The sequence below is a fragment of the Ahaetulla prasina genome, chromosome 8 (assembly GCF_028640845.1).
Source record: "Ahaetulla prasina isolate Xishuangbanna chromosome 8, ASM2864084v1, whole genome shotgun sequence".
Taxonomy (NCBI): Eukaryota; Metazoa; Chordata; class Lepidosauria; order Squamata; family Colubridae; genus Ahaetulla; species Ahaetulla prasina.
In genome coordinates this window covers 64887705-64913233 of record NC_080546.1, presented here as the reverse complement: position 1 = coordinate 64913233, position 25529 = coordinate 64887705, and the positions used below count along the sequence as shown (strand labels likewise).

The window sequence follows — 25529 nt, the reverse complement described above, 5'->3', positions numbered from 1 at the left end:
CTGGGAAAATCCAATTTAATGTATTTGGTTGTTAAGTAAACACAATCTCCCCACATGGAAGAGGGGCTGGAGAGATCGGTGTTTGTCCTTGTTTTTATACGCCTCAGTGGCTTCTGCCAGTGCTTTTTTGGTGTCTTCCCATCCCTTCTTTAGCGACTCCATCTACTCGGTTAGAGTCATGGAGGAAGGTGGTTCTCTGGGCAGTTTGGGATGGAGACAAAGTCCATGCCGCTGTTGCCCTGAAAGTGGGTCAAGCCACTGCTGCTGTGTACTGCATTGTTGTAAGCCACTTCTGCAAATGGCAGCAGGTCCGCCCAATTTTCTTGCTGGTAATCCACATAACATCTCATATATTGATCCACCATTGCATTCGCTTGTTTCACAGCTCCATTCGCACTTGGATGGAAAGCTAAGCTAAGTTCCTGAACAGACCTGACCGATTTCAGGAACTCCCTCCAGAACGTCCGGTGCGTTCCCACAGAGAGGGACTCCTCAGGGTGCCGTCAGCCAAACAGTGTCGACTGGCGGCCCCCAGGGGGAGGGCCTTCTCTGTGGGGGCTCCTACCCTGTGGAACGAGCTTCCCCTCGGGCTTCGACAACTACCTGACCTTAGGACCTTTCGCCGCGAACTTAAAACCTATTTATTTCATATGGCTGGACTGGCCTGATTTTAAATTCTAAATTTTAAATTTTAATTGAATTTTGATGGGTTTTAAATTTCTGTAATTTTATGGCCAGTGGGCGAGTGATCTGGTTTTAAATGATTTAGATACTGAGCCTTTGTCATGGTCAGATCATTCTCTTCTTCGTCTGGACTTTCAGACCGCTACTCACCACCGCAGGGAGATGGAACCAATGCGTTGGTTCCGTCCCAGGCGCCTGATGGACCCAGAGAGGTTCCTGACGGAGCTTGGGCCGTTTCCCGAGAACCTGGTCCACGACACGACTGAAGAACTAGTTGCGGCCTGGGAACAGGCCGTGGCTGGAGCTTTGGACCGTGTCGTACCTTTGCGGCCTCTGACCTGGCGTCGGTCTCAACCAGCTCCTTGGTTCTCTGAGGAGCTGAGGGAGATGAAACGCCGGAGAAGACGACTAGAGAGTGTCTGGAGATCCAGCCGTTCTGAGGCTGACCGGACACTAGTTAGGTCCTATAGCAGGACCTACCTAGTGGCACTGAGGGATGTGAAACGTTCCTACGTTTCCTCCCTCATTGCGTCAGCAGATAACCGCCCGGCCGCCCTGTTTCGGGTGACCCGTTCTCTCCTTCAACAGGAGGGGCGGGAGGACCCCCTACAAGGGCGTGCCAAGGAGTTTAACGGTTATCTATACGATAAAATCATTGAGCTTTGGGACGGATTGGATCAAAATTGGGTCGATCCAGACGAGAGTTCCGAGGCCCGTCTTGTTGAGCTGGTTTGGGATGATTTTGACCCTGTGACTCCCGAGGACATGGACAGGTTGCTGGGTCGGCTGAATGCCACCACATGTTTATTGGATCCGTGCCCCTCCTGGTTGGTACTGGCTACACAGGAGGTGACACGAGGCTGGCTCCGGGGGATTACAAATGCTTCTTTGCGGGAGGGGGTCTTTTCTGCTGCCTTGAAAGAGGCGGTGGTGAGACCTCTCCTCAAGAAGCCTTCCCTGGACCCAGCTGTTTTAGGGAATTATCGGCCAGTCTCCAATCTTCGCTTTACGGCGAAGGTTGTAGAGAGTGTGGTGGCATGTCAGCTACCCCAGTACCTGGATGAAGCTGTCTATCTAGACCCGTTCCAGTTCGGCTTTCGGCCCGGATACAGTACGGAGACAGCTTTGGTCGCGCTGGTGGATGATCTCTGGAGGGCCAGGGATAGGGGTTATTCCTCTGCTCTGGTCCTATTAGACCTATCAGCGGGTTTTGATACCATCGACCATGGTATCCTGCGGCGCCGGTTGGAGGGGTTGGGAATGGGAGGCACCGTTTATCGGTGGTTCTCCTCCTAGATCTCTGACCGGACGCAGACGGTGTTGACAGGGGGGCAGAGATCGACTCCGAGGTGCCTCATGTGTGGGGTGCCGCAGGGATCGATTCTCTCACCCCTCCTGTTCAACATCTATATGAAGCCGCTGAGTGAGACCATCAGTGGCTTTGGGGTGAGATACCAACTGTACGCTGATGATAATCAGCTGTACTTTTCCACCCCGGGCCACCCGAGCGAAGCTGTCGAAGTGCTGTCCCGGTGTTTGGAAGCCATACGGGTCTGGATGGGGAGGAACTTAATCCCTCCAAGACGGAGTGGCTGTGGATGCCGGCACTGCACAGTCAGCTGCAGATGCGGCTGTCTGTCGGGGGTGAATCATTGGCCCCGATGGAGAAGGTACGCAACTTGGGCGTGCTCCTGGATGGTCGGTTGTCCTTTGAAGATCATTTGGCGACCGTCTCCAGGAGAGCTTTTTATCAGGTTCGCCTGATCCGCCAGTTGCGCCCTTCCTGGACCGGGATGCCTTATGCACAGTCACTCATGCCTCGTTACCTCTCGCCTGACTACTGCAATGCTCTCTACATGGGGCCCCCCTTGAAGAGCACCCGGAGACTTCAGCTAGTCCAGAAGGCGGCTGCGCGGGTTATTGAGGGAGCGGTTCAAAGCTCCCACATAACACCTATCCTGCGCAGACTGCACTGGCTACCTGTCGTTTTCCGGTGCGCTCAAGGTATTGGTTACCACCTTTAAAGCGCCCATGGCTTAGGACCGGCTACTTACAGGACCGCCTACTGCCGGCCTCTATCTCCCAGCGTCCGTGCGTTCCCACAGAGAGGGACTCCTCAGGGTGCCATCAGCCAAACAGTGTCGACTGGCGGCCCCAGGGGAGGGCCTTCTGTGGGGGCTCCTACCCTGTGGAACGAGCTTCCCCTCGGGCTTCGACAACTACCTGACCTTAGGACCTTTCGCCGCGAACTTAAAACCTATTTATTTCGTATGGCTGGACTGGCCTGATTTTAAATTCTAAATTTTAAATTTTAATTGAATTTTGATGGGTTTTAAATTTCTGTAATTTTATGGGGTGTAATGTTATTTTAAATTTTCTGGCAAATTTGAATCAGTTTTTTAGGGTTGTTTTAATTATGGTGTATGTTTCTGTTTGTATTTTATTTGCCTGTTCACCACCCTGAGTCCTTCGGGAGAAGGGCGGTATACAAATTAAAACATCATCATCATCATCATCATCATCATCATCATCATCATCATCATCATCATCATCATTATTATTATCTTAGCAGTAAATTGGACATCTCGGTCTCAGATTACCCAGCGGGGGAACCTGTGCAGCCAATAAATCTGCTTGATAAACATTTTTGCCAGTTTCTTGGCTGAGAGTAATCCCGAGCAAGCAGTAAAGTGAGCTTGCTTGGAAAACAAGTCGATTACCGTCCAAATGACTGTATTTCCTTCACTCTCTAGGAGCTTGACTATATAGTAGTGGCCAAAATTGTGTAAACTTTTTGGGAAAAATGTATTTTCTAAAACTAGCTAATAACACCACTTGTTTTGGAGTAGTACCATAAAATTATATATCAATGAAAAGATAATTTAATCAACAATGTAATGCAATAACTTTTATGAAGAATTTGCTATTAGAATACAGTATACAGAAGTGAAACACGTAGAAAAAATGAGATATACAAAAATTATCATGTCAGTTAATACTTAGTTGGATAACCTTTAGCATGAATTACGACCTTACAATGTCTTCCCAAGGAGTGAACCAAGTCTTTTAGTTCTGCAGCTGTTATAATGTGAAACCAAGATTGAATTATTGCGTCTATTAACTGGGTTTTATTGTTGGGTCGCTTCTGACTAACAAGTTTTTTTTAGTCAGCTCCATAGATTTTCAGTTGGGTTAAGGGTCTGGACTATTCCTTATCTTGAAACTCCCAAAAACAAGTGGTGTTATTAGCCATCAAACCTCAAAAATACTTCTCCCAAAAGGTTTCCATAATTTGGCCACTACTGTAAAGTCCATTGCAATTTCCTCCCAGGGCCGGCTGGGGTTAGCCAAGAGGTTATCTTTATGGTTGTGCAGGTGGCACATCTCTTTTAATCCTCTACATCTGTCTTCCTCTTTGGCCACCAAAACTGTCTTCTGGCCAGATTTTCAAAGTTTTCAAAAAGCCGAAGTGAGTTGCCAGTCGTGAATCATGGCTGCACTGTAAGACTTCCAGCCTCAAGATAGTAGGGACATATAGTTTGGACCCCTTCCAAATTAGCCCATTAATAAAGCAAATTAGAAATCAGACCCAGGAGCATATAAAGAGATTGTATAATGTGTTGCTTGAAATAGATTCGGAAAAGGATTTGGTAAAGGATTGTATGATAAAATGGGCACAGAATATTCAGGAACCAATAATGTTGGAAACATGGGAGAAAATTTGGGTTAGAAATGTTAAGTTTACACAAGCACAGAATTTAAGGGAAATTTTTTATAAGATGTTTTATAGATGGCACTTAGATCCCAAAAAATTATCATGTATGTATCCTAATATCCAAGCGAAATGTTGGAGGTGTGATTGTGATGATGCTACATATTTTCATATTTGGTGGACTTGCAAGAAAATTAAGGTCTTTTGGATAAGAATTTGGTGGATTATTCAAAATGTATTGAAGAAGAAGATAAAGTTCCTGCCACAATTTTTCCTTTTGGGAATTATAATGGATTGTACAGGGATTGAGACTAAATTGATTTTGAATTTAATAACAGCAGCAAGACTGTTGATTGGACAATACTGGAAGAAAGAAGAGATACCTACAATAGAAGAATGGATATTGAAAGTTATTAATTTGGCTGAGATGGCTAAAATCTCAGCTTTTTAAAAGACAATACGCAGGAAAGATATTTAATTGAATGGAAAAATGGATTGATTATCTACAAAACAGATATCAGATTAAGAAATATCAGATTGCCTTTGAATAATTAGAAAGTTATTTTATGTAATGGGAGGGGCTGGGAGACGAAAAGCTTTGGATGTGGTTATTTGGATTGGACTTTACCTTGTGATTGACCCGGGAAGCAGGGGGTGGAGGAGGGGGGTGTTTTGTTTTTTTTTGGGAGGGAGGGGGAAAAAAGGGGGAAAAATGTTTTTGTTTTTTTAAAACTCTTTCAATAAAAAAAAAAAAAAACAAATTAGCCCATCTCTCATGGTCAAAACATCTTTGTTTTTGTTTTTGTTTTGTTTTTTAATTGAAAAGGTTTTACAACAACAATTAAATTTTTTTCCCTCCCTTCCCCCCTCCCCCTCCTTCCCCCCTCCCTCCAAAACCCCCCTCTGCCCCGATTTCCCGGAGCAAACACAAGGTATAGTTCAATAAACAAACAATCATACATTAAATTTTTAAAATCGAACACAATTATAATCCTTCTCTCTCACATAACCTGACTTCTTCCATTAAAATCAAAAACAACGTTCTTCATTCAAAGGCAATCTGAAATTTCTTAATCTGATATCTATTTTGAATATAATCAATCCAATTCTTCCATTCATTTAAATATTTTTCTTGAGTATTGTCTTTCAAGAAGGCTGAGATTTTAGCCATCTCAGACAAATTGGAAACTTTCAATATCCATTCTTCTATTGTGGGTAGTTCTTTTTTCTTCCAATATTGTCCAATCAACAGTCTTGCTGCTGTTATTAAATTCAAAATCAACTTAGTCTCAATCACTGTACAGTCCGCTGTTATTCCCAAAAGGAAAAATTGCGGTAGAAACTTTATCTTCTTCTTCAGAACATTCTGCATAATCCACCAAATTCTTATCCAGAAAGACTTAATTTTCTTACAAGTCCACCATACATGAAAATATGTAGCATCATCACAATTACATCTCCAACATTTCGCTTGCATATCTGGATACATACATGATAATTTCTTAGGATCTAAATGCCATCTATAAAACATCTTATAAAAATTTTCCTTTAAATTCTGCGCTTGCGTAAATTTAACATTTCTAACCCAAATTTTTTCCCATGTTTCCAACATTATTGGTTCTTGAATATTCTGTGCCCATTTTATCATACAATCCTTTATTAAATCTCTTTCAGAATCTATTTCTATCAACACAGTATACAATCTCTTTATATGCCCCTGGGTTTGATTTCTAATTTGTTTAACCAAATTTTCTTCATTTTGAATAATACCAATTTTCTGATCTTCTTTCCATCTAGCCTTTAACTGTCCATATTGAAACCAAGTATAATTCCTCCCTTCTTCTTTTAATGTATCCAAAGATTTAGTTGTAGATTTCCCCTCTCATTATATAAAAGATCTTTATAAGTAATCATTTCTTGTTCCTGTTCTATATTTATATTCTCTACTGCATGCCGAGGACTTACCCATATAGGAATTTAATAATTTAACTTATAATAATATTTTTTCCAGACACGCAGAAGAGAAATTCTCAACACATGATTCTTAAAAGCTTTATCTACTTTCTTATCATACAATAAATATGCGTGCCAACCATATAATAAATCATAACCTTCTATATTCAAAATCCTTTCCTCCGTCAAATTAAACCAATCACTTATTACCGAAAGAACAACTGCTTCATAATACAGTTTTAAATTAGGCAATTTTTAATCCTCCTCTTTCCCGTGTATCTTGCATTATTTTCATTTTGACTCTCGCTTTTTTCCCTTCCCATATAAATTTATTAATTCCAATCTGCCATTCTTCCAAATTTTTATCTTTCTTAATTATTGGTATCATCTGAAACAAGAACAAGAATTTAGGCAAAACATTCATTTTTATAGCTGCTATTCTCCCCAACAAAGATAATTGTAATTTTTTCCAAGTATTCATTTCCTTCTGAATTTTTTGCCATAACACATGATAATTATTCTTATACAATTTTACATTTGATGAAGTAAGAAAGACTCCTAAATATTTAACCTTTTTTACAATTTCAAATCCTGTTATTTCCTCTAGTTTTTCTTTCTGATTCTTAATCATATTTTGGTTAACACTTTTGTTTTATTTTGATTCACTTTAAACCCTGAAACCCTTTCATATTGATTAATTACTTCCAACAAATATACACTCGAATTTATAGGCTGAGTCAACATAACAACCAAATCATCTGCAAATGCTCTTACTTTGTATTCATGTCTTCTAATTCTAATACCCTCTATCTCCCTTAACTCTCTTATCTTATCCAATAAAGGTTCCAAAGACAAAATAAACAATAAAGGTGATAAAGGACACCCCTGCCTTGTTCCTTTCGCAATTTTAAAACTATCTGTCAAACTACCATTAATTATTATCTGAGCTGTTTGCTCTCCATAAATTGCCCTAAGTATTCTTAAAAAACCATTTCCAAATTGCATTTTGTCTGTTAATTTAAATAAAAATTCCCAATGCAAACGATCAAAAGCTTTCTCTGCATCCAAAAATATAAACGCTGCCGGAATCTGATTTTTCTTTTCCAAATATTCCAATAAATTCACTATCTGCCTAACATCCGCCTAGAGAGTGCCTGGAGGTCCAGCCGTTCCGAAGCTGATCGGACACTAGTTAGGTCTTTTTCAAAGACCTACCTAGTGGCACTGATGGCATTTTACGCTTCCTCCTCATTGCGCCGGCAGATAACCACCTGGCGCCTGGGTGACCGTCCTCCTTCACCAGGGACGGATGACCTACAGGACGTGCCTGATAAACGCTCAGCTTCGGATAGCTTGGACCAAGATTGCTGATCCATGAGATGACTGAGAGGCATCTTGTTGATGTTGTTTGGGATGAGTTTGATTCTTTCAATAATTGTATCATCCATACATGTTTATTTCCTTTGCTAAATGACATCCATAAATGCTTATTATATTTTTAAAATAATCTCAAGAATTCCTAAGCTATTTTAACTATCATTCAATTGTTTAACATATTTTCAGTATAAAGCTGTCTTAATTAGTCTTTATATCAGAAAGCTTTTTAATATACCAATATTGTTCCTCTGCCCTGGTCCTGTTGGATCTCTCATCGGCTTTTGATACCATCGACCAAGGTATCCTGCTGCAGCGGTTGGAGGGATTGGGAGTGGGAGGCACCGTTTATCGGTGGTTCTCCTCATACCTCTCCGACCGGTCGCAGACGGTGTTGACAGGGGGGCAGAGATCGGCCGCGAGGCACCTCACTTGTGGGGTGCTGCAGGGGTCGATTCTCTCGCCTCTCCTGTTCAACATCTATATGAAGCCGTTGGGCGAGGTCATCAGTGGCTTTGGGGTGAGTTATCATCTGTACGCTGATGATACCCAGCTGTACTTCTCCACCCCAGGCCACCCCAGCGAAGCTGTCGAAGTGCTGTCCCTGTCAGGCCTGGAAACCATATTAAACTTTAGGTTTCCAGACGCTGCCACATTTTTATCCTGAGGGGAGGAGGGGGGGTTGAGGGGTATGGTAACATTCTTCAAAGGGTCAAGGTCGGATGGTGTTCACGTCTGCAGGAAGAGTGGCAAGAAGTTACTCGAATGAACTGGAAGAACGTGGGACCGTGTGATCATCAGGGGTGGGACTATGGGGTTTGTATAACTGGGGAAACGAATCCGAACTTCAGTTTTGGGAATTGCACTCATCGTGCCAGTCTCCTCATGCTAGTAAAGGACTCGAGAAAAGAAAAATGCCTCTGAGTTTCTTTTACGCAGAAGAGGTATTTCTGGAACCTTGACATTATTCCCAAAACTCAAAACTTTCTTTTGCTAACGGTACCTCTCCTCCTCTCAGAGGGGGCCCGTTAGAGGGTGCTGGGCCCCAGTCTCCAACCTCCACAGCGGTGCAAAGACCCAGTGAAGATGGAAGAGCAGCAAGTTGAAAGCGTAGAAGGAGCCACGAAACAGGATTCTAACGATTTAGTAGAAGTCACCTATTTCCCATCTGACGACAGGACCCGAAGCCCCGAAAAGGAAGAGCCTGCTTGTCCGCTTGGAGCACGCCCCAAGGACTCTGATTCATGGGTGAGCTGCCAGTCGGGAGAAAACATTTCCCCGGGGGGGAATGGAGAACCCCCTCCCTCTTCTCAACCTCACTGGAGGGCAATAAAACCTGGAGAATCGGGAGAGTCCCTGGATTGGGACCTGAGAAACCCCCTGAAATCCCAGGCTCTATTAGACCTCCCTGAAACTTTTGAGCGGCTGGAGGTGAGACCTCGAGAGCCTTTAGCTCAGCCTAGATTCACCTTCCCTCCCACCAGAGAGAGAGAAACTACTGAAGCTCGAAGCCGTTCCGATGAACGCAAGAGAACCCCCCCTCCCTCTTTCAAACGGCAGGGAATTCAGGCGGCACCAGAAGCCTGGGGGGGATCGCAACTCCCCCCTCCAATTGATCTTTCCCGCCAGCAGAGGCCTACGCTGCCTCCAGCAGCGTCTATCCCGCCTGGGTGGGCGTTCTATCCGGGACAAGGGTGGATTCAGTATCAATGGCAACCAGCTAGTTCAGCCCCTTCCTTTCCTGTGGGCCTCACGCCGATGGTCGTTTCATCTGCTGAAGCGTTTCAAGGACTTTCTTCTCAGCAGCCAGGGGGAATGCCGCCCCCCTTTGCAGCCCAACAGCCAGCTACAACAGCAGCTCCCCCACCCCCCTTGATAATCCAAGGTGAAACTCACTATGAAATCAAGAAAATTCTTGACTCTAGACTCTACAGAGGTCAATTACAATACTTAGTCCACTGGAAAGGATACCCATTATCTGAATCTACTTGGGTCAAAAGTTGGAAAGTGAATGCGGACAATTTAATTAAACAATTTCATCATTCCTAACAAACCTAAGAAACCTCTTGGAAAGGGGAGGGGGGGTAGAAGGGAATTGTGGACCATTGGCACTTTTCTTTATCGACTCTTTGTTTTTCTTTCCTAGGATATAGTTTCTTTTCTAAGAGGGGACGCCTGTCAGGCCTGGAAACCATATTAAACTTTAGGTTTCCAGACGCTGCCACATTTTTATCCTGAGGGGAGGAGGGAGGGTTGAGGGGTATGGTAACATTCTTCAAAGGGTCAAGGTCGGATGGTGTTCACGTCTGCAGGAAGAGTGGCAAGAAGTTACTCGAATGAACTGGAAGAACGTGGGACCGTGTGATCATCAGGGGGGTGGGACTATGGGGGTTTGTATAACTGGGGAAACGAATCCGGAAGTTCAGTTTTGGGAATTGCACTCATCGTGTGCCAGTCTCCTCATGCTAGTAAAGGACTCCGAGAAAAAGAAAAAATGCCTCTGAGTTTCTTTTACACAGAAGAGGTATTTCTGGAACCTTGACATTCCCGTTGTTTGGAGGCCATACGGGTCTGGATGGGGAGAAACAGACTCAGACTCAATCCATCCAAGGAATTTAATTGGGTGTTTCAAGGGAAATGTTTTACATGGAGTTGGGCGACTGTGGAGTTGAGGCATCTGGTGCATCCTGTGTCCACGGAATAGCGTCTAAAACTTTTGGCCCTCCTGGAATTATTAAGTTTACTGTTGTTTGAAGATCACTTGACGGCCGTCTCCAGGAGAGCTTTACCAGGTTCGCCTGGTCCGGAGGCGAATCAGATGACCGGAAGGTCAGGAGGGAGTCTATGGCTTGTCTCGCCACACTGGTATTAGGATTCTTTTGAGGGGTCTCACATGGGTAGCAGTTGGTGCATACTGTGGAGGGCATTAGTCCAGAACTGGCCGCGATGTCCTATTGAGGGTAGCATTTGATTATTGTTGAAGGGTTGAAAGGTGGAGTGTGGTTGGTCTTGAGAGAGGATCTTGTAGGTGGTTGTACCACCTTCAAAGTTGGTGATTGGGCCCGGAGGTTGGGACCGCTCTGTCCAGAGCAATGGACACGTTGTACCAGGCCTCACAGAGTTGTTCTGGGATTCCTCTGGTGGCCATGCAGTGTCTGATGTTTTGATCAGGGAAGGTCCTTCTTGTGAGTAGTGGAGAATAACTTCTGGCCAATGTCTAAGATTGCCACCTTCGGACCTTCGCCGAACTGAAAACTTATTTATTTATCAAGCATCTCTATTTTTAAATTCTAAATTTTAATTCTTAAATTTTAATTGTAATTTTATTGGATACTTTATATGGTCTATTAGACGGTTTTAATTTCGGCCTTTTATTGAATAAGCTTTTTAATTGTTATTTTAGTATGTATATTAATTGTTTTAAATGGAGGCTGTACACCGCCCTGAGTCCTTCGGGAGAAGGGCGGTATAAAAGTTTAATTAAATAAATAAATAAATTATTCCTTATTTGTCTCCCTTTTATAAAACCAGACTGGTCAGTATGAATCCTTTGTTGTACAATTTCCATTAACCTATCTGCCATTATTTTGGCAAAAATCTTATAATCATTATTCAAGAGTGAAATCGGTCTATAATTCCCAGGCTTAGTACAATCCTGATCCTCTTTTGGTATCAATAAAATAAAAGTAGGGACTTCCGTTTGGCAACGCAGGCTTCATGGACGTTCCTCTGGGATCGTCTGCCCTGGGTTTCGTCAAACCGTCCCTGACAGCGTAAATGGGCTGTCAAATGGTTGGAATTTTCTCCCCCGGGAGAAGGGGGAGGGAAGAGTGGTCAGGATTTGGGTAGAGCTCCCCGGGATCCCCTGGAATTTAACCAGGGGATTGAAGGGTGAGAGCTCCCCTTTAGCCTGGCGAAGCTCCGTGCCCAGGGTGCTTCTGTTTACACAGAACGAGAAGCCGCAACCGTCTCTGTGCCAAGATTTATTCCTAAAGAGAATTCAACACAGACAGAGCAAAGCAGGAGGACTAGCAAGAATTTGCAAGTAATAAATCTTAACTTCAGCTCTTAAATAGCTTTCCTTTGAACTAACTTTCAACTTGAATCTAAAATGCTTTTTATATACAAAGGAAAGCGGAACTATAAAGAAGAAGAGCATAACAAGCTATTTTTTAAAATGGAATGAACAAGAACTGTTAATGATTTTTTTCTCCTTTTACCTTTTTCTTTATCACAATGTTTAAGAAGAAAAGCTTATTGAATATTTTTTTCTTTTTGGTAGATTTTACAGTTTATGAATGGCTCTTAAGCAAACAGAACTAACTATTAAAATCTTGCAAATTTCTTCTGTTTCAAATGGAAAAAAAATTTAATTTTTTTAATAGAGAATTTGCAAGTAATAAATCTTAACTTCAGCTCTTAAATAGCTTTCTTTTGAATAATTTCAATTATCATTAAAATCTTTATACAAAGGAAAGCGAAACTATAAAGAAGAAGAGCATAACAAGCTACTTTTTAAAATGGAATGAACAAGAATTGTTAATGATTTTTTTCCTTTTACCTTTTTCTTTATCACAATGTTTAAGAAAAGTTTATTGAAATTTTTCTTTTTGGTAGATTTTACAGTTTATGAATGGCTCTTAAGCAAACAGAACTAACTATTAAAATCTTGCAAACTTCATAATATGGAATTTTTATTCTTTACAATAGAACTTTTGGAGGCTTATCTTTCTTAATAATTTTAAACAAGAGATTTTACACTAATATATTAAGGATTGGAAAGTCTTTATTGTTAGATGTTAAGCTGATTGGTGAGCAGATGGTAAAATGTAAGGAAATGTGTAGAATTTAAGATAGAAGACAAGGGAATATAATGCTTAAGATGCTGATGGTATCTTTAATATAGATATCACTATTTGATATATGTGAGGTATAAAGGAATAAGATGGAATATTGTTTAATTTTTAGGACAGATAGAAAAATTTATGGATGTAATGTTGGTATTTGTTAAATAGAATTTAATTGTTATAATTATATATTTTTGGATATAAGTTATAATTTTAATACATATTTGATAGATGTATTAAATTGAATAATAATAATAATAATAATAATAATAATAATATTTTTATATATAACGCTTCTCCAAGGACTCAGTGAACAGGCAGATAAAATATAAACAACAAAATTTAAACAATTAAAAAACTAATTTTGCCCAAAATGTTAAAAAAACTCTGTAAATAACAAATTTTAAAAACCCATCCAATAAAATAAAAATCAGGCTAGTCCAGCCATATGAAATAAGTAAGTTTTAAGTTCTGAAAAAGGTCCGGTCAGGTAATCGTCCCAGAAGTTGCTCCATATTGAGCACAGAGAAGGCTTTGCCGCCATACATGTTGACTCATGAGGAGTCCCTCTCTGTGGAGCGTAATGGAGATAGAATACAGCAGGCGGTAGATAGTCTCCTGCATGGAGCTTTAAAGGTGGTAATTAATACCTTGAAGCGCATGAAAACAACAGGTAGCCAGTGCATTGCAGATAGGATGTGGGAGAGATCCCTCAATAAACAGTCTGAACTGGCTGAAGTCTCCGGTGCCTTCAAGGGCCCATGTAGAGAGCATTGCAGTAGTCCAGGCGAGATAACAACATGAGTGACAGTGCAGGCAGTCCAGGAAGATAACTGGCGGATCATAATTGATAAAAGCTCTCCTGGAGACTGCCAAATGGTCTTCAAAGGACAAGCCATCCAGGAGCATGTATTCCATCGGGCCAATGATCAGACAGACAGCCGATCTGCAGCTGACTGTGGTGCCGCATCCACAGCCACTCTGTCTTGGAGGGATTAAGTTTGAGCCTGTTCCTATCCAGATGACTTCCAACACCGGACAACACTTGATAGCTTCACTGGGGTGGCCTTAAAAGTACAGCTGTCATCAGATAGTTGGTATTCAAAAGCCACTGATGATCTACCCAGCTTTACAGATGTTGAACAGGATGAGATAACAATGAGGCATGAGATCTTGTCAACATCAAATCAGAGAATAGAGGAGAACCACCGAAACGCCTCCCACTCCCAATCCAATGAGCAGGATACCATGGTCATGGTATCAAGCCGCTGATCAGGACCAGGGCAGAGGATAATATCCCTGGCCCTCCAGAGATCATCCAGTGCACCAAAGCTGTCTTAGATTGTATCCGAAGCACTGAACGGTCTAGATAGACAGTTCATCCAGGTACTTAGCTGACATGCCACCACATACAACCTTGAAGCAAGATTGAGACTGGAAATTTAAACAGCTTCAGGAATTTCTGAGGATCTCACAGCCTCTTTCAAGGGAAAGATCAAAGAAGCATTTGTAATTGAGCCAGTTGTCATCCTGAGTAGCCAGTAACCAGGACAATCCAGTAAACATTTCTATACCCAGCAATGTCCATTATAAATATCATAAACCACCAATAAGACATCAATCTTTAAAATTGAAAACATATTTAATGTTATTTGATTTTAATGATATTTTTAATAGAAATGTGTAAGGAAATTTTGATAGAAGACAAAAAGAATCTTAAGATGTGATTTTGAATCAATATATAAATAGTTTAATTTTTATAACTGATATATTTTGTATATCACTATTTGATATATGTGATATAAAGGAATAAGATGGAATATTGTTTAACCTTTAATAGAAAAATTTATATAATGTTTATCTTTGAATAAATTTAATTGTTATAATTGATATATTTTTATAGTTATAATTTTAATAATTTTATCTGACAGATGTAAGGTAAATTGAAGAAATATTAATATTACAATGTTATTTGATTTATCAAGTGATATTAAAGATAAGGAGAAATAGAATATTGTTTACTTTTTAGATTATAAAAATTAAAAATTTCTAAATATGAATTATATTTACACTGTTTAAGGAAGAAATATATTATAAAATTTCTGATGAATCAAGATAATATCGTTTTCTTTATCAAAGATTGGATCATTTTCTTAATTGATGAAGATATTTTATTGATGAACAAAATACTAACTTAATTGGAAGATTCTGAATTTAAAATGGACTGATATATAATGGACTAAGAAGAATGTATTTTTTGTTTTTTAAATTAATCTTAAAAATGACTATGTTGTATTTTAATTTATGATAATTTTATACCCTGTACTTTGTTCTAAGTCTTAAAAAAAAAATCAATTAAAGAAATGATTGAAGATATGTAATTTTAAGAAATAGAAATAATTTGAAATGAAAGCGGGGCTGCTCAGCTGCCATTTCAGAAGGGAATGGAGAGGGAGAGGAGGGAGTGAAGGAAGAAAGTAGGTAGGAAAGAGAGAGGTAGAAAAAGGGGAAAGGAGAGGAAGAAGAAAGGGGAAAGAGAGAGGGTTAGAAAGGGTGGAAGAGAAGAGTAGGGAAAGAGGAGAGGACGTAGAAAAGCGAAGGAGAGGAAGGATGAAGAAAGTAGAAGAAAGTAGAGAAGGGAGGAGGAAAGGTTTGTTAAGGAAGGAAGTGGTAGAATATTTATCAATATCCATATTCAATATTGTATCTCTGGCATATAAATTTGTATAATATTCCAGGAAAGCTTTTTTAATTTTATCCTGTTGAAATCTCACTTTACCCTTATATTCAATTCTTTCAATAATACGTGCTTTCTGTCTTTTTCTTAACATATAAGCCAACCACTCCCTGATTTATTGGCATTACAAAAAGTATTATGTTTAGCATATTGTATATTGGTTGCCACCTGATCTGCCATTAACATATTAAATTGACTCTGTAATATCTTTTATGTCATTAATTTTAAATCATATTATATACCAGTAATTGTTGTTTCCTTGAATTTCCTCTTCTAAATCACGCTGTTTTTGTAATTTTCATTATTAATATATATCAAATTACCTCTCATAAAGGCCTTATATATAATTATCAAGTTGTTATTCAATTATACTAATTTTCATTTGTTTTTACATTGATACATTATCCTCATATCTAAACAAATTTTCATTATTCTCCATGATCTTTTCCACTTCATATTGAACTCCATCCATAAAGGATATGATCAGTTAAACACCTTGGAAATATCTTTGTTTTAAAGAAAGCAAGTCATTGGTATGATAATTTGTAAGTCTCATTATTCATTATAATCATTTTTAATTAATTTTTACATTTTTATTATTTATTCTAAATTTTAATTTCAATTTGAATAAGTTTTTTAATTATTTTAATTGTATTTATTATTGTATTTTATCTATTGAACTCCATCCTTCAGAACTATAAAAATTTAAATAATAAATAAATAAAATAAATAAATAAAATTAATATAAAATCAATACATGAAAAAGATTGATGCCTATCCGAAAAATAAGTATAGTCTCTATCATCAAAATTCTGCCTTCTCCATATATCTTTCAACTCAAAATCTTCCATCAAATCAAAAAAAGATTTAGGCAGTTTTGCATGCGTAGGAATTTTCTTAGAAAGAGTTCTTTTATCTTTTCTAATATCCATTACACCATTCCAATCCCCTAATATAATAAATGTTTTATAGTCCCAAAGAGTCAATTTTTCATGTAACAGTTTATAAAATTTTTCTTGTTGTTGATTAGGTGCATATATGCCAATCACAAGTGTCTTTTTTCCTTCTAAAATCAATTCAATAGCAATATATCTTCCTTGAATGTCCGTTTCAATCAATTTAGCTGATATATTTTTCTTCAAATATATAACTATACCATTTTTCTTATTCGGAGCAGAAGAAACAAAATGTTTACCTAATTTCGAATTAATCAAATATTTCTGATCTGATAATTTTATATGTGTCTCTTGCAAACATATCACATCGTTTTTAAATTGTTTCAAATAATGGAATATTTTCTTTTCTGTGCTGAATTCAAACCATTAACATTCCATGTCAAAAATTTATTTGCCATCACTGGCCTCTTGAAGCTTCTGAGCAATTAGCTGAAGACTCTCACTCTTCGGCTTGGCTCCTCCCACAGCTTCAGTAGTAGAATCCCGTTCCTGTCTTTGAAGTCGTTCCTCTATCTCCTTACGCCTAATAGCTCCCCTTGTCACTCTTTGTTCTTGAGGTTGTTCTTGAGGTACTGACATCACAGGTGTAGTTTCAACTTCCCCACTCTGTTTCTCTTGAAGACTTTTATCCACTGTTTCTACATCCACTTTCAATACATTAAAAAGAAAATATTTTGCTTTCAACTCAGTATCAATTCGATATCTCCTGCCTTGAAAAAATACTGTTAAGCCAATTGGAACCTCCCATCTGTATTGAATCTGATGCTTCTTAAGCTCTTGTGTAAAAAATCTAAAATCCCTTCTATCCTTTAACATTTTAGCAGGGATCTCTTTCAAAACCAACACCTCCTGTTCTCCTATTTGCAATTTCTTTTGGTATGTAGCTTGCAAAAGCTGATTTCTTATTGTAGAAGTCAAAAAATAAATTACAATGTCTCTTGGGAGCTTTTTCTGCCTCGCTACCCAAGAATTAATCCTATGTGCCTTATCAATTTGAAAATCAACTTCTCGAGGGTCCATTCCTAACATTTCAGCTAAGGCTTCTGATATAACTTTTTTAATATCTTCTTCCTTTCGATCCTGGAGACCCCTAATTCTCAAAGCCTTCTCCAACGCTCTATATTGCAATACCACCATATGGTCCTCATTTTTATCCACTTTATTTTGGAGCTCTCCAACTTTATTATCCAAATACTGATTTGCTTGACTAATTACTTCCACTTTATCCTCCATTACTTCCAAATTTTTTGCCAAACCTTGAAAAACCATCAATAAATCATCTCTAATTTTTTTATTAGTCTCTTTAATTTCTTCCCTAAGTTGATCCTTCCCACCGTGAATATTATTCATAATTTCTTTAAACCTCTCTTCAGAAACTCTGTTCTGTTCCTTTAACATATCTTCCAAGTTAGTTTCAGACCCCCTTCTCGTCATGGGAGCTTTTGGTGGCTTAAAAGCCATTTTAATTTAAGTAAAGTCTCTAATTAGAATTGTAAAATCTCAAAGTCTCAAAAAGTCTCAAATTAAAGTTGTAAAATAAAAACTTTCACCTTGGCTCCTATGGAGAGCTTCTATTCAGCTAAAATCCACAAAGACGAATTTCGCTTTCTCTCACAAGCAGCCTGCAATCCACTTCCTCTCAGATGCTATTCTTTCCTTCACTAAATTAAAGTGAGAAAAAGTTTTCCCCTTTTTTAAAAGAAGTAGAAGTCAGCTCTCTTCTTGCTTCCCCAGTAATCGATCACTTGTGTTTGTCCCCGTCTGCTTCTAGTATTCAAAACGGAATCAATTGAGCAGAAGTGGGCGTCTTACTCTTGTCCTGCCTAATTAGCAGGATCGAGCCGAGTCTGGAGTAGGGCTGGGTTAGGCAGGCACCCCTCCGAGACTCTGCATAAGAAAGCAGAGCCCCTGGGGCAATCTTCTGCTATCCAGCCACTCTTGCTAATCTCTTTCACCCAGAGAAAAGCTTTGAAGCTGGCTAACAGCTGTTACACCAGCTTTTACAGAATCTCGGTTCGGGACGCCATTTCAGACGTCTTCCAGGGAAGACGGAAGCCATCGGAAGGCTGTCAAAACATCTTTGTTGTCTGTGAGCCACTGTTCGCCTGGGAGCGCTGCTTTCAGTGTGGCTGTCAGTTTGTCCCGCATGGGATCGGATTGGCATCCTGATTGGCCCTTAGTTACTTGCACTGCTTGTTGTGAAGGGGGGATGATGGTGTGTATGACTTCTTCCCTCCAACTATCAAACCGTGGCTTTCTTGAAAACGCATCAGCCAGCAGATATTTTCCCCCTCCCAGGATGTATTTTAACTTTAAATTAAACTGACTGAAATACTGTGCCCAGTGGATTTGCTTGAGAGAGAGTTTTTTGGGGGGGCTTTAGGGCTTTGAGGTTTTTGTGATTAGTCCAAACCTCAAAAGGTACTTTCCTCCCTTCAAGAAAGTGTATCCAGGAGAGGAGGGCCCAACGGACTACATAGGCTTCCTTCTCTCAACTTGCCACTGACTCTCAGTGTCGGTGAGCTTCTTGGACACATACATGCAGGGCTGACCCTGTAGGTCCTTATGTAGGAGCACAGCCGCCGCCACATCGCTAGCATCGGCCTGGACAATGAATTGTCTTTCAGGGTCAGGGTGTTGAAGGATTGACTCCTCGGCAAAGAGCCGCTTTAATTTTTCAAAGGCCCTTTGGCAGTCTATTGACCAGGCAAGCGGTTGCGTCAATCATGGTTTCATGGGAGGGGGCTCTATTTTTAATAGCTCCCTTAGGGGCAAAGCGACTTCTGCGAATGCTGGGATGAACTGTCTATATTAGTTTGCAAACTCCAGGAAGCTTTGGAGTTGTTTGCAGGTGCGTGAGGGCTGCCACTCTAGCAACACTTTTACCTTCCCTTGGTCCATCTCCACTCTTTCGCTTGACACTCACTAGCCCAGGTAGTCTAGGGAGGTTTTATGGATTTCACATTTTGAGAGTTTCGCATAGAGCTTTGCAGCTAGTTTTTTCAGTACTTGCCACGCTACCTTTACGTGCTCCTCTAGAGTCTCACTGAATATGAGAATGTCATCTAGGTAAATTAGGACCCTTTTATACAGGTGCTCGGGTAGCACCTCGTTAATTAGTTGCATGAAGACTGCTGGTAGCCAAATGGTATGACTTTGAATTGGAAGCTGCCAAGAGGGAAGTTAAAAGTGGTCTTCCATTCATTCCCCTCTCTAATCCGTATGTGCTAATAGGCTTCTCTTAGATCTAGTTTGGTGAATACCTTGCCCTTCACTAAGTGGCTTAGCATGTCCTTCATTAGGGGGAGAGGGTTGGTGTTCTCCACGCACACGGCATTAGTTCCACGAAAATCCACGCAGAGCCTCATCCCCCCCCCCATCTTTTTTCTCTTTAAATAGTACAGGGGCCGCCACTCTGGATTTGGCACGCTGGATAAAACCCCGCGCTAAGTTGACGTCAATGTAGTTTCTCAATTCGGCCATTTCTTTTGGGGTCAGAGAGTACATTTTCGGTTTAGGCAGCTTTGCTCCTGGCACAAACTCAATAACACAATCTGTTGGGTGGTGAGGGGGAAGGAAGTTGCAATCCTGCTTGCTGAAGATGTTTGACATGTCTCGGTATTCCCTTGGCACCTGCAGGCTGCCAGAAGTCCGTCTGTGGCAGCTGCTGAGCCTTCCAGCTAGCTGAGGCTGTTGGGGTTCATTGCCTTTTGGCATCTGTCTGCAAGGCTGAAGGCTTTGGATGGAGCATTTTCGGGATGTGTGTCTGTGCTGTGATCCTAAAAAAAAGAACAATCGGCAGGAAAGGGGGGCTGGAAAGGAGGAAGGGTTGATCTCCTCCTCCCTCCTCCATCCCGCTGCAGGGCTGCCATGGACCTTGTGCAGGGCAGCGCAACTGCTGATGAAGGGGGCACTGGCAGGCTGGCGGCTGGGGAGGTGCTATGGAGATCTGGGCCAAATTGCCCGGCCCTCGCTGGCTCAGCTGGTGTGTAGGTTGCAATTAAGGGGCCAAGCTTCCATGAGGTGCCCGGGGAAAAGAAGGGCTTCCTCCTGTGTTGGCCATGCCCACCCTTCACTTGAGCTTGTTTTGGGATAAGCCTTATATTAGGCCCACCCCCAAAAAAAATCAGGCTAGGCCTTACTTTCGGGGTAGGTCACAATTTCAAAGAAACATGGTATATAGAAGGAAGACGAAAGAGCACACAGTTCTGGGAGAGCCTGTGCTAATTGTACAGGTATCTGTTGTGATTCTGCCTACCATTACTTGCTGCTTCCTGCCTGTTTGAAAGCTTTTTTTTTATTATTTCCATTTTCCAACATCATATTTATGTACAAACTATTATCCATCATTAATCATTAATTTTTATTTATTACTGATTCGGGCTTGCCCGACTGCCACTTCCTTTCTTCACAACCTCCCTCTACCTCTACTACTTTCCCATCCTTCATCTCTTCACTTTACTACTTCCTCTCCTCCTTCTCCACTCCTCCCTTCTTCCACCCTATCTAACCTTCTTATTCCCCTCCTCCTTCTCAACTCTTTCCTACCTACTTTCTTCCCTCCCTTTCTTTCTGAAATGGCAGTCGGGCAGCCCCAATATCATTTTAAATTTTAATTTCATATCTTCAAACATTGCTGTACATTAATAACCAATCCATGTATCATTTTTCCCCCCTTTCCCCCCCTCCTCCCCTTCCCCCCTCCCCCAGACTTCCCAGAGCAAATACCGGGTATTATGACCAACAATCACAAGCTAAAATATACAAAATATACATAAACTCCCACCCTCAAAAATTTAAAACTTTAAATCCCCTCACAATAAAAATAAAGAGATAAGAAAGAATAAGAAAAAAGAAAAAAGAAAAGAAACAGTACCAACTTCACCTATTACTTCTTCTTACAATCCATTTTTAAAATTAATCCATCTTCTCAAATTCAAATTTTTTCCACTTGTATATTCCTTCAAATTTCATAAGTCCATTTCTTAAATTACAATCCATCTTCTCGAGCTCAAATTTTCATCACTTATATATTTCTTCAACTGTCATAATATTTAATGTCCGTTCTTCTTCCAGTCCATTTTTAAAATTAGTCCATCTTCTCAAATTCAAATTTTTTCCCCACTTGTATATTCCTTCAAATTTCATAAGTCCATTTTTTAAATTACAATCCAGCTTCTCGAACTCAAATTTTCATCACTTATATATTTCTTCAATTGTCATAACATTTAATGTCCGATCTTCCAATACTACTCCATCAATCAAATATCATTACAAATAAAGTCTCTCAGATACGATATTTCCCTTAACTTCCTAACTTTTACTGTCTATAAACGTGTCAATTAAAACAAATAATCATTTAAGTTACATCCACAATATAACAGTAAACAGTTAAAATCATTACATCCACAACATTATCTAAATTCATAAATTTTACTTTCCATCCTTCACAAGGGCGGTATAGAAATTTAATAAAATAAATAAATAAATAAATAAATTAAATAATATCATCCCATAGGTTTATACCACACAAATAGCAAATAATAAAAATCCTATAATTTATATCCTAAACAAATCAATTCCAAAAATTAACCATAATCATCATATTCACATCTCAAACATTCCTCCCCTCTCCTATTCTATTTTCCATCATTTTCAAACCAGTTAACTTAGCATCTAACAACAAAGGATTCCCACTCTTTAAAACATTAATATAGAAATGTCCTGCTTTCATAACTGAATTAAGAAAATACTTTCTGCCTCTAAAATTCACTGACAAACCGACTGGAACTTCCCATTTAAAATATATCTGAAGTTTCTTAAACTCATCCACTAAAAATGCAAATTCTCTTCTCTTTCTTAACATTTTAAGAGGAATTTCCTTCATCATTTTTATATCTTGTCCCAATATTTGAAATTTATTTTTATAAAAGGCTTGCAAGATTTCATACCTAACCTTTTTAGTTGTAAAATAAATAACCACATCCCTCGGTAATCTATTTTGTCTTGCCCACCAAGAATTAACACGATAAATTATTTCAATATTAATCTCAAAGTCTTCTGGCTCCACACCCTTTATCTGAGCAAAGGCTTGCGTAAAAATCTCTTTTAAATTTTCCCTCCTACTTTCCCTCAACCCCCTCATCCTTATAGCATATTCCATTAATCTATATTGTAATATTACTCTTTCTTCATCTGCCCTAACTATCTTTGCCTGTATATCTTCCATCTTATTATCTAAGTTTCAATTGTTTTGATTCTTTTGAATTTCCTCTATTTTCCTTTGCAACTCTAAATTAGCTTTATTAATTTCTTCAAGATTATCATCCATCTGAATACAAGAGCTTAATATTTGCAAAATTGCATCCTTTACCATTTTCATTTCCCTCTTCTGCTCTTCCACCACTTCCTTAAAATCCAACATCTTTCTCTATTTCATCAAATTTTTGATCTATTTCTAAAAAATGACTCTCCAAAAACTCCTGTAAAGAATTTCTTACTTCCTTTTTGATTTCTTCTTTTAATTTTTGAATCTGAACTGAAGAAATTTCAAAGTTTTTAGTGACTTTTGGTACTATTTGCTTAAAAGCCATTTTTTAAAATATAACCTAATAATGGACAAAAAGAGGTTAAAAAAGAAAAAATCAAAAAACTTTTCTTCTAAATCACTATAATCCCAAAGAAGAAGAAAAAATATAAATCATAAAATTCTCATTTCTTCCATTTAGTCAGTGTCTTCTTGTATATCTTCTAGTTCCACACTAGCTGTTAATAAGCATTTCCTTAACTTTCGTTTCCAATACACACATTCCATCAAAATGCCATTTGCTTTCTTCTCTCCTATCTTCCCAACAAATGTATCCTCAGGGGCTTGCAGTCTTCTTACAAACAATTGCTAGAACTCCAGTTTCTGCTCCGTCCGCGTTACAATCCATCATAAATCAATTTCTGCCACAGAGACTGGACACTACTTTTTTTCTGCCAGAAGGCAGATGCCCCCCCCCCCCCGAGTCTGGAGCTTTTCAGGCTATGGAAGGAGCACTCCCCTCAAGCTTCCAGAAACTTTTTCTGTGGCTTTTTTGGGTGTCTCAACTTCAGCCTGAATGCTCATCTCTCCCTCTTTGCCCGAGGGAAGAGATTTACAAGCTGTCGGACAATTGATTTACGATGTCCTGACAGCTCTACAGACTACGGAGTTAGCAGTCTAAACAAGACTGCTTTTCAATGCAGCGGAGCCAGACCGGAAGCCAACACTGAGTGCCTGTTAGAAAGCTTATGATCCACTTACAAGTGTGGTCAGGCATGGCTAACTGATTTAGTTTAGCTTAGAACAGTGATGGCGGAAACATTGTGCACGCATCCACGTGCTCGTCAGTGCTGCACTCTGGAAAAGCTGAAGTTCCGATTCTGGCACGCATACACACCCGACAATCAGCTGACTGGCGTGCATGCACACACTGGTTTTTGGCTCTGCCACGCATGCGGACAGCTGATCAAAGTGCGTGCATGTGTACCAGAAACCCAGAAGACAAACAGGCAAGTTTGTGCTGGGTAACATAGTTTCACATGCCACTTTGGCCACGCACGCCATATGTTCGCTGTCATGGAGCTAGAAGAGTATCTGGAATAATTGAATGCCGAGCTGAAGTCTACAAAAAGGACCTTTGCATCGGTCTTTGGAGATTCAAAATGTAGGACAGGGGCAGCAAACTCAATTTTATTGAGGGCAGCTGGGGGAGACCAGAGTTGGACATGGGCATAGTGGCCATGGCCAGGTGGCCATGGTGGGTGTTTGACACAGGCTCAAAATGCATTTTTTTTCCCCTTCTCTTCTTTCCGCAGTTCTTTATTATAACTATTTTCCTATCGCTTCTACCAGATATTACTGGCAAACATTACTTATTCTTCATAGTCCACTAAACTGTATTTCTAAATTAATACCCCATTGTTTAATATTAAATTGTTTTTCCAGGAAGAAAAGCTGTTTATACTATTGTATTTTTATTATTCAACTAATAATAAAAATAGAATAGCATAAATAACATGATAATACAAGACCTAACAGCAGAGGTAAATTTCCAGGATAGTAAATAGAAATTGCTGTCAATTATAGATACAGAATACAATACAGAATAGAATACAGAATATAGAATGAAGAATAGTTGATTGTAGATTGAATAGATCTACAGTATGTAAAATCTGGCATTAAACTGAAGTATTAACATAGGATGTTGCTTATTTTCTATCCAGAGCAGGCACTTACTTGAAGCCACATAATTACGAACCAGTTCAAGCCAGTCCTCCTGCAGCACTCTCCCGGTCAAAAATGGGCCCACAGGAGCCTCCCCAGCCTGTTTTGGCCAGCCAAGGCACTAAGGGCCGATCTTTTGATACTTCCAGGACACTGATGCCCTTGTCAGTTCATTCAAGCCTTCAAATATCTAATATCTACTGGAATATCCACAAATGACTAGTCTAGAGCAAGGAGGTAATAGCCATAATTGAATTCATTGTTTTTGTTCTCACTGCCAAAGCCATTGCTTCTTAATAGCATCCTAGAGACCACTCTAGTTTACAATTCATCTATCTCTAAGGGAATCCCTCCCTTCTTTTTGGCACCATTGAACTGAAAAGTTGGAAAAATAACACTCTTTGCTTGGAGAATACTTATTTCAAAAATACCTGAGGTTCCCTGAGCCTCAGCAATGATACATCAGAAATACCTGTTCATCTTGAAAATCCCTGTAGTTTTAAAGAGCCATAAGTTGGAAATCAAGTTTAAACAGCGTGTACAGAAAGGTAATCAATGGTGCTTCCCTTCCTAATAATGGAGTCTAAGAGGGGAAAGGGTCAACTACCAACTGAATATCTGAGACCAGTTTCCCTTCATTAGATCCGAGATACCGTGAAATCTTTTGTTTCATTAGAGAATGGAAGGATGTCAATATTGTCACTATGAATATGCAAAATTAACTGCTATGTTGGTTTTCTCTTTCCTAATTATTAGTTATTTCAATTTCACTATTATACAATATCCTTTTATAAAAATATTTTTAATTAGCATAACTATCTCACTTACTTTAAAATAAACCTTTTTGTTGTTCTAATACAGGGATCTCCAAACTTGGCAGCTTTAAGACTTGTAGACTTCAATTCCTCAAGCATGGCTGGCTGAGGAATTCTGGGAACTAAAGTACACAGATCTTAAAAGTTGCCAAGTTGGGAGACCCTGTTCTAATAAAATCAATGTTTTATTGATTGTTTTA

The 25529-nt window shown here is 39.6% G+C and overlaps 2 protein-coding genes across 3 annotated transcripts in view; both read right to left on the bottom strand.

The window, feature by feature from the left end:
* Positions 1-19387, bottom strand: part of LOC131202800 (uncharacterized) — a 63322-nt gene extending 43935 nt beyond the window's left edge. Inside the window, exon 1 of the mRNA XM_058192158.1 lies at positions 16459-19387. Coding sequence (XP_058048141.1) covers positions 16651-17724 — 1074 coding nt within the window. The 5' untranslated portion in view covers positions 17725-19387 and the 3' untranslated portion in view covers positions 16459-16650. The remainder of the gene's footprint in view (positions 1-16458) is intronic.
* RAB28 (RAB28, member RAS oncogene family) overlaps positions 1-25529 on the bottom strand; it is a 319728-nt gene that overhangs the window by 222770 nt on the left and 71429 nt on the right. The window lies entirely within an intron of this gene.